Source organism: Astyanax mexicanus, chromosome 1 (assembly GCF_023375975.1).
Source record: "Astyanax mexicanus isolate ESR-SI-001 chromosome 1, AstMex3_surface, whole genome shotgun sequence".
Lineage (NCBI taxonomy): Eukaryota > Metazoa > Chordata > Actinopteri > Characiformes > Acestrorhamphidae > Astyanax > Astyanax mexicanus.
The window spans coordinates 92,122,350-92,132,162 of NC_064408.1; the positions used below are offsets into that span (position 1 = coordinate 92,122,350).

A 9,813-nucleotide genomic window follows, 5' to 3' on the forward strand; every position below is an offset into this window, starting at 1 on the left:
AACACTTAATAAAATCACAGAAAGTATAATTATGTGATGATATCCCTGAAACTTACTCAGATATGGCAGTTGGCATTTTTTGGAAAATGAAACTCTAATCATAAAGTAGTCTTTTTAACAAAGAAAATTTTAAATGAGGGTTACTCTGTCATGTCACTGTAACTATATATTTTTTTAAATGGGAGTGAAATGATACATGAAACTGACATACCCTGAACCTTAACTATTATTTTGTCCTCCTTCAAATGCTTTGTAACAGTCTAATCTGATTAATAAAGTGATATTACAGATATAAAAGTAGGCCTTCTTTACTGTGAATTTGCTACATTTTGCTGTTACAAATATGACTCTAATATACTTTAATTGCTATAATTTGCTGTACAAACCTTTTGAATTAATTAGTTAATTCATTCATTTTTTTTTTTTGCATAGAGAAAAAGAGGGGGCGAAATAAAGGACTACAACTGCACCGAGTCGAAAACTACAAAACTGATGACGCATTTTACAGTAGACGGACCCCTTGTCGCTATCGGCTTCATCTTCAACGTGTTTCAGAAATCGCACAGGTAAAGTGTAGCGGTCTGTGGTCGCTGTGTGCCGGTGATTCGGTGTCTTTTCAGGGTTCGTGTGTGTACGGACGGGGCAGGTGATCGTGCTGGGTGAGAAGGTTTTTGGGGTTAATTCTGGGGAAACACATGGTTCCTCCTCCTCCTCGCTGTATTGCATCATCCACGCCTGAGTTCAGGACCCGGGGGTGGTTGAATCGCTCGTGTTTCAGTGGGTTCTGTGTTTGTATGTGTAGTGAATTTAGAGAGTGTATTTTTTGTTGTGTAGTAGAGGATTAGCGGGTGTGAGTGTGTATGAAATGTGTTTTATTGTGTGGTGAAACAGTCAGGCGGCGCTCGGTCACGTTCTCGTTTCTTTTCCTTTAAGATGGCGGGTGATGAGGGAGTAACGCTGGGTCAGCCGCATCTGGCTAAACAAGACCTCAGCACTCTAGTAAGTGTGTTTAACTTCTCTGTCAGTGTCCTGGTGATCTGTGTGTTCGTGTTTAATCGGTGTGATCGCTGAGAGTCCAGAGCTGTATATAGTCCTGTACTCTTCTATCACATGACTGACAGGCATCTAGCTTAGCTAGCTTAGCTGTTAGCTCTTCGCTGTACAGAGAGGATCTGTCTGTGTGTCATTTCATAGGAAATCATAGGAAACCGTTTACTTTCAGCTATGTATACATGCTCCATTTGTTCATTTTTGAGCTCTAATGGGTTCTCTGCTCACTAGTGCAGGTGTGACATGATTGTGCTCATGTGAATCATCATCACTAGACCTCAAAGTGTGAATGAATGGAAGCCCTAACCTAGCTACAACCAGCCTAGACGTGGATTCTGTATTTAAAAAGTCTTATTTATCTAACTAGTAGTGAACTACACTGGCTGTCCAGCTGTGTACAGATGTTGTAGCTAATGTGTTGTAACTAATGTCTCTGTTCTTTCAGGATGTGAGCAAATTGTCTCCACTCTCACAAGAGATCATCAGCAGACAAGCCACAATCAACATAGGTGGGTTCATTTTATATGTTTCCTAGGGTTGTTTGGGTCTGAAAAATTGTATTAAAACACATTCATGGTGCAGAGCTATATGTGTTTGTGTATGTTTGGTGTACCAGTTCAGTCTGCCATATCATGGTCTAGTCAAACACAAAAAAGTTTAGTCACAGTTGGATTCTTAGTGGGACAACTAAACATAGGCAGTATGAAGCTATACACAGCATCGTCAGTGTTGTTGTGAAAATTACCTAAGCAAAACACTTGTTAAACTTAGAGTTTGGATATTTGGAGTTGTAGCAGCTATTGCCAGTGTTAAAACACTAACTGCATGTTTCAGTAAAAATAATGACTTGTGTAAATTTGTTTACGGTTTGTGTAGTATAATCTAGTTCTTTTAAATCTTGCAATACAGAATTTCGCCTACATGACGAAATATGAATACGTGTCCTCCAGACGAGCCGTCCATGCAGACCATGTATATCCCTTTTTGGTCTCCTCATTACCCACATAGGGACAATTGTATATAGGGCTCACATGGAACCCATGGACAACATTTTCTAATTCCAAGTTGTATTACACATACAGGCTCCTTGTGTGCATGTTATCTGGGGTAACAGTTTTGATAAATTGCTGACCCTTAGGCGCAGTGACAAACCAGAGTTTTACAGCGCGGCCACATGTTTGAAAAAAAAATCTCTGGTAGGGGTATGCCATATCATATCATACGCAATAATAATAATAATAATCGCCAAAGTTTCTGAATATTGTGAACGATATATCTTTAAATATCGTGACATATCACCCACCCGTAATTATCACGTGAGGGTAGGACAATTTTTTGCTGTTTTTCACAAAATAAAATTTACCCTGTTCTCATTTCCTGTTATATATCTACTAAAGACAAATTACACCTGTCCAGTATAATTTATTTTACTTTAATCCTGGATATATGGAGATATTTGTTGTGCTTTATTAGCATCATGACATTCTGAGTGATTGACTTCTGTTACAAATCTGATACAATTTTTTGTTAAATATAGGGGTGTGCCAATAATAATTTTTTTTTTATTCAGTGTTTTGTCATATCGCCAAGAGTATCGTTATCACGAGAATACCATGAAGTATCGTGATATTATTTTATGGCCATATCACCCACCCCTAATTTCTAGTTATTGTTGTGTTGTCGGCAATGTTTTCACTTTTACAGATACTGTTGGTTACCCATATCTACTATTGTTAACAGCTGGGAAATGTATTGGTCAGACTCTTACAACTCCCCTTTTTATTCTTTTTTGAACAGTTTGGCTGCTGCCTGTTGCTTAAACACCATAAGCAAAGCAATGGCACCCCTCCAAAAGAGCCCTCTCCTGCCTGATGTAGTAATAGAGTTTGACAAATGTGCTGAAGCAGTTGATTCTGTTTTGTGGCACAGTTAGCCTTTGTATTTTGTAATTTGTCAGTATTATTCAACACTAAATATTATGAAATATTTTATAACTTTATAAAAGTGCTGAGAATGTTAAATCAAGGCAGTGCTAACTGTTTTATGTTGTTAGCATTCTGCCGTATTAAGGCCTGTGTTATTACTCTTGCCTGTTCACAGTCACACATTTAAATGTACATTTTATATAGCTTTTTTTTAGGATCTTTAAGCAGCTTACAGGTTGTGGCTGTATCAAATTGTAATTGTGTAGGGCTTATTTGACCTGGAAAATTCGATGATTTCACTGCAGGAACGATCGGTCATGTGGCCCACGGGAAGTCTACAGTGGTGAAGGCAATTTCTGGAGTGCACACTGTCCGATTCAAGAATGAGCTGGAGAGGAATATTACTATCAAGCTGGGCTATGCTAACGCTAAGGTGAGTAAAACTGCCTTGTTTTAATATTGATATGGAAACTAAACTCTAAATCAACAGCCTAAAGCCCTATCTGGATGGGATTCGTTTCTCAGGGGGTTTTCTGTGAAATATTTCACGCTTCTACTCAGTGATAAAACTCTTGCCTCCGGACTGCAATTGAAAAAACAGGAGAACCAGTGACCCCTGAGAAAGTAATCCTATCCAGTAAACAGTAAAGATTTGATTGAGTTTAAACTTACCAAATGAATCCGTATATATCTTTTATATGTAATGCAAATCAGTGTGGATTTAAATAGATTTCTTTTTGGTTTAGATTACTGCTAACGCTTTAGTGTCAAATGGTGATTGCTGTGGCTAACGGGGCATTCACACTGCAGCAAAGCCTCTCATTGTTATCTGTATAGACTGGCGACAGTTCCATGCAGTGGGCTTTGGATGTTAGAGCAGCGCAAATGCATTTTCTGCAAATGGAAAGCAATTTTGTCTGCGCATTGGCTAGTGACAGAAAATTAAAGCTGCTCTCGCTGCCGTCTCACCTGCACATAAAGCAGAGTAATGGCAGCTTTTGAAGCCCTTTCATAACAGCGGGAGCAGGAGCACAATGAATCAAAACAAATATAATTTGTACACAAACTCTCAGAATATCCAGTTCTAACATTGTAATAATTGTATTGTTTTACTCAATATTACAATTAGCGTGTTTTAACGACATACAATAGTTGTTAAAAATAAAGATTTAAAATAACATATGACTATTCAGAAAAATAAGTGTTCTTTGAATGGACTGTTAGTCTTTGTGGTTTAATATTAAAACATTTAATTTTTATTTGTTCATGATTATCAATCTAATGTCAGGTGTATAAACTGGATGACCCCAGCTGCCCGCGGCCAGAGTGTTACAGGTCATGTGGCAGCAGCACTCCTGATGAATTCCCCACAGACATTCCTGGCACCAAAGGCAGCTTCAAATTAGTTAGGTAAGTTAAAGTTCTGTTTTTTTTTTTATTTATGTTTTGACCAACCTGTTTAAATAAATCCAACCAACATCAAACATGCTATTTGTATTACAATAGATCACTTCTAATACATGCTATTATTTAATAAGTGCTATTATTTAAAAATATTTACTTAAATGTGTAAAAGTCGGCACATAATTTGATCAAGATTGCTCCAACTTTTGTGTATGACTACATTTGTATTGATTGGGTTTGATTTGTTTCACTTTGTTACCATGCAAAATGGAGAGACTTCTCAACAGGGATTCAGTTCCCCTTTTATTATATAACCGTGAGCACTTAAGGGAATAAAAGCCACTGGTTGTTGTGTTCTAGGCCTGATTATTTGTCCTTATTTTCCCATTAGACATGTCTCATTTGTTGATTGCCCGGGTCACGACATTTTGATGGCCACTATGCTTAACGGTGCTGCTGTTATGGATGCTGCTCTCCTCCTGATTGGTAGGTGTGTGTGTTTGTGTGTGTGTGTGTGTGTGTTTGTGTGTGTGTTTGTGTGTGTGTGTGTGTTTGTGTGTTTGTGTGTGTGTTTGTGTGTTTGTGTGTGTGTTTGTGTGTTTGTGTGTGTGTTTGTGTGTTTGTGTGTTTGTGTGTTTGTGTGTGTGTGTGTGTGTGTGTGTGTTTATTTTTTATTTTATTTTATTTTTTTATTACAGGTAGTTTTATACTAGTCTAATTAGATTTCAATATCTGTGCTTTCACTGCTCTGTGCCCATTTTAATTAATTTGTTATGCAGCACTTGTTAAATAATGTGTATGTGCAATAAGATTTTTTTTTTTAAGAAGTGCAAATTTTTTCATATTAATAATGTTAGTGTATACACATTTATTAACACTTAATACAATACTTTTAATAAAATGCAGTTAATTAATAATTCTGGCTGCTATTATCTTGATTGTGACATTCTTATACTGTTTATAAGCCACCTTAGGCAAAAAGCATTGTAGTGTCACTACTAATCACACCTCCTTAAATAACCGCTTTCTCCTGTTGTTGTAGCTGGTAATGAATCGTGCCCTCAGCCTCAGACGTCGGAGCATCTGGCTGCTATTGAAATCATGAAGTTAAAGCATATCCTCATCCTGCAGAATAAGATCGACTTGGTCAAAGAGAGTCAAGCCAAAGAGCAGTATGAACAAATCTTGGCTTTTGTTCAGGGTGAGTAATTTTCTTTTTGATAAAATTTAAGTAAGTGTTTAGTCCTTTTAATTAAAGCTTTTTAAATACAGTGATGAACATTAGTTTTAAAAGCTTACATATAGACATTTATAAAATTCCTGCTTGTTTAAAGCACAGTTCATGTACTCAATTTAACATTAGAACAAAAGAGATAAACTGTACAATAATCTTTGTACTTTATATATTAACTATATTACTTTGCTCTAATAAGCATCCTATACAAATTTGAGTATGTTTGAGTTCAGCTCATAAATTGTCTTGTCTGTTAAAAAATTAACAATTTTTCATTTGTTAAAAATGTGCTTATTTCTTTGCAGGCACAGTGGCGGAAGGTGCTCCAATCATCCCAATTTCAGCCCAGCTAAAGTACAACATTGAGGTGGTGTGCGAGTACATTGTAAATAAGATTCCTGTGCCTATTCGAGACTTCATCTCCGAACCTAGACTTATTGGTAATTTCCCACTGCGCTAAATAAATTATTTTCATTAGTGAATCAACTTTGTTGATTAGCTGCGTATTGATCTGTGCCATCTCCTTCTCCTGCAGTTATCAGGTCATTTGACGTCAATAAGCCTGGCTGTGAAGTGGACGACCTGAAGGGAGGTGTAGCTGGAGGCAGTATCCTGAAAGGAGTGCTGAAGGTAAGATTGGTCAATGTGTAAATTTGTGTAAAGCTTACATGGCTGTTGTATTTGTATGCATATAATTATCAAATAGGGTGATTAATATATTTGTTTCAGGACATAATGTTAGTAAAATATTTGTTAACTATATTCTGGTTTAGGATTAACCATAACCAATGCAGAACATTTCATAATCTTTAAGATTCAAGATTTTTACTGTCACGTCACAAAGTACAGGTGTACATGTGAGTGAGAAACTTGGGTGGAGTTTCCCACCAATATGCAGAGAACAATATTTACAAGAATAATAATAAAAAATAAAATAAAATAAATAAAAATCTATATACAGTTTTATTAACCTCCACAATCAGAATTACTATTTTAATCATTATTTATAAACTGGGTTATTTACCTCCAAAGGTGCATCCCATGAATTTGGTGGGGTGTTAAATTATATTATAATTAATTAATTTAATTTGATAAATTGCCCATGCAAATAAATTGGCAATAATTCTCTTTGGAAGCAATACATGTTAAATAACATGTTATTTTAAGAGTTAAGAGGAAATAAGTGATATGATCTCTACAGAAAACTGTTACACATGTAACAGTATGTAATATACATATAGTATATGTTCACTTGATCTAGATATTGACTTGTTTGATCTCCTTCAATAGAGCTGTACTCCACTGACTTTACTGCTGAATGTCAACATCATTAGTCACAGGAACTTTGGTTTGTTTGGTAGCTTTACAGTGATGTTTCTTTGTTTCTAAAGGTGGGACAAGAGCTTGAGGTCAGACCAGGTATTGTTTCTAAGGACCATGAAGGGAAGCTTATGTGCAAACCCATTTTCTCCAAGATTGTGTCTCTGTTTGCTGAGCACAACGACCTCCAGTACGCTGCACCCGGTGGCCTTATTGGTAGGTGTGTTTGAATGTGTGTTTTTGGGTGTTTCACGGCTAAAGTTGGGGATCTAACATCTTTATATTATTTTGATGCAGGTGTAGGCACCAAAATTGACCCAACGCTGTGCAGAGCGGACCGAATGGTGGGGCAGGTGCTCGGTGCGGTGGGGGCCCTCCCTGAAATTTTCACTGAGCTGGAGATCTCGTACTTCCTTTTGAGGAGACTTCTTGGTGTCCGCACTGAAGGAGACAAGAAAGCAGCAAAGGTAATCTCAAAACTGTTGTGCAGTTTGTTCATCAGTAAATTACTGTGTTGATCAAGCACATTCACTGTCCACTTTAGAAACCTTTACCTTCCAAGATTTTCTCTTATTGGCCACTTTGAATTTAATTTTACAAAATACATCACTTTCAGAAATATGGAATCTCTTATCATTTACTGTTTACTGTAGATACTTAGATAGTTTATGCATAAAATGTGCAGCTCAGAGCAGTACTGTGATAAGAAGCTAGCCAGTGATGTAGGGTTAGCGGATGGATAATCCAAATCTTGGAGCAGTCCCTATACCAAACATCAATATATTTTATTGTTAATGATGTGATGTGATTTATGCTAACCCTTTTTTTTTTTATTTGGACAACAGGTTCAGAAGCTGTCAAAGAATGAGGTTCTGATGGTCAACATTGGATCTTTGTCGACGGGAGGCCGTGTGAGTGCAGTAAAGGCTGATTTGGCCAAGATTGTGCTCACTAACCCTGTGTGCACCGAGGTGGGAGAGAAGATTGCCCTGAGTCGCAGAGTTGAGAAACATTGGCGGTGAGCAAATTTGATAGCAGTAGAACTTGTCCTAATAAGAGATTTTCACTTTTTCTGTTGGTTATTTTTAGACCTATGCTGTTATTCAATAAGGTGTGTTGAGATTAGGTGTTATAGCAATCTAACATTATTTAATGTGTAATTGCATTGTGTTATGGTCATGCACTGCATACTTTTTTTTTTTTAAACATATTGTTTATTTCAGTGCTTAAAAGAACACTAACTGCATGCATCATTACAAGGTGTCAATCCTGTTAAATTGGACGAAGTGCGTCACATTTTAAAATAATCTTTGTATATGTAGTAAGGGAGAGTACTTGAATAGTTTCTAAGAATCTGAACTTGCATTTAGTTTGCAGTCACATGCATCACAATATATTGTATATTGTGAAAATGTCTTAAATATTGTGATGCCACATTTTTGTACCATGATTTTTGACGTTTAGTGCACAGTATCACTGTAGTCAATTCACAATACCGTAAGTACACTGTAAAAAAAAAGGGCAGCTTCACCAGAGTATTTTTGTAATGGTTGCTCTTTAAAGGAAACTCAATGATGCTATGAAACAGGATTGTAGAGAGGTATAAACGCTATGAGTGCTGTTATACACAGAGCCATCTGACATATTGTTCTTTTTAAAGCACACATGTAATCATGCCTATTACAACCTGTAAACCATAGAGATTAGAGACTTCTACACACCATTGTACCTCTTTGCTTTAGTTTTTTTAAAACAATATTATGATTTCCAAAAACCATTATGAGGTAGGCCTCACTCCAGAATACTTTAATGCATTTTAGGGGTAATTGGGATCATTTCTGTTGGTCCGCTTAAAGTTCGTACAACTTAAAAGGAAGCTGGTATTTATTTGGCTATTTGTGTTCATACCTAACAGTTTACTCTTTCTTTTGTCTTTTTAGTCTGATTGGCTGGGGTCAGATCAGGAGAGGAGTGACCATCACGCCAACTGTGGATGACGATTGAGGATTCAACCATTTAAAAGAAAGGCTAACGTTGTCCCACCATAGGGCATAAATATCAAACCATTTTTTCCCAAACTAGTGCAGTTTTCAGTGCTGCACAGAGGTCAGGTTAAGGGATCTTAAGAAGAATGCACTGGCCCCGAATTTTATGATGTACGCCATCCTCAGTAGCAGGACTGGTTTCATTTATACTGCAATATGAGAAGAAAACTGCATTTTTCCCAGGTTTGGCAAAACAGTTGTTAACAAATTTCAGAGATGACTAATAAACACTTTGGATCAAAACTTTGGATATGATGTTTTGAACATTTGTGCAATTAAAGACACATTTTCAAAAAAAGGGGCATGCATATCATATTACCATAATAATCTGTGTTAAACATTTGTTTGTGCTTTATTGTTTCATGAATGGATAAAAATATCACACGATTTATAGAAAAGGTTTGTGGCTTCACTGACATGCTGGATTTTTTTTGGGGGGAGTACTCATATGGGCCACTATGTGAGGTGTTTTAGTGTGGGTTTCTTTTTTGTGCACTTAAATAGTGCTTCTCTGATAATACTATTTGTCCATACAGTACATACCGCTAGCATGTTCTACAACAGCTAGTGGTGAACTTAATTTAACCTACGTCTATATGAAAGACACTATAGAGAAAAAAATAAAAGCCAGAGTAAATTAACAACTGGGGGTAAAGCACTATGAATTTACTCGCTGGTTACTTGTTTAATGATAAACACTATAAAAAAACTAAAAGTTTATGCACAAAACTTCTAGTTTATGCACAATGAAGATTAGTCTTGGACATCAATTTTACAAAAAAAAAAAAACTAATGTTCCCTTGTTACATAGACAAGGTAACACGCGTCTGTGTCA

At 36.5% G+C, this 9,813-nt stretch overlaps 1 protein-coding gene across 1 annotated transcript; it reads left to right on the forward strand.

The window, feature by feature from the left end:
* The first annotated feature begins 475 nt into the window (after positions 1 to 475).
* On the forward strand, positions 476 to 9,226 carry eif2s3 (eukaryotic translation initiation factor 2, subunit 3 gamma). Its single transcript, XM_007254768.4, has 13 exons — positions 476 to 566; positions 934 to 999; positions 1,496 to 1,559; positions 3,281 to 3,408; positions 4,264 to 4,385; positions 4,771 to 4,865; positions 5,422 to 5,580; positions 5,919 to 6,053; positions 6,149 to 6,243; positions 7,005 to 7,149; positions 7,231 to 7,400; positions 7,779 to 7,951; positions 8,874 to 9,226. Exons 2-13 carry the CDS (start codon positions 934 to 936, stop codon positions 8,935 to 8,937), a joined length of 1,416 nt encoding a protein of 471 aa, XP_007254830.1. The 5' UTR covers positions 476 to 566; the 3' UTR covers positions 8,938 to 9,226.
* The last annotated feature ends 587 nt before the right edge of the window (positions 9,227 to 9,813 follow it).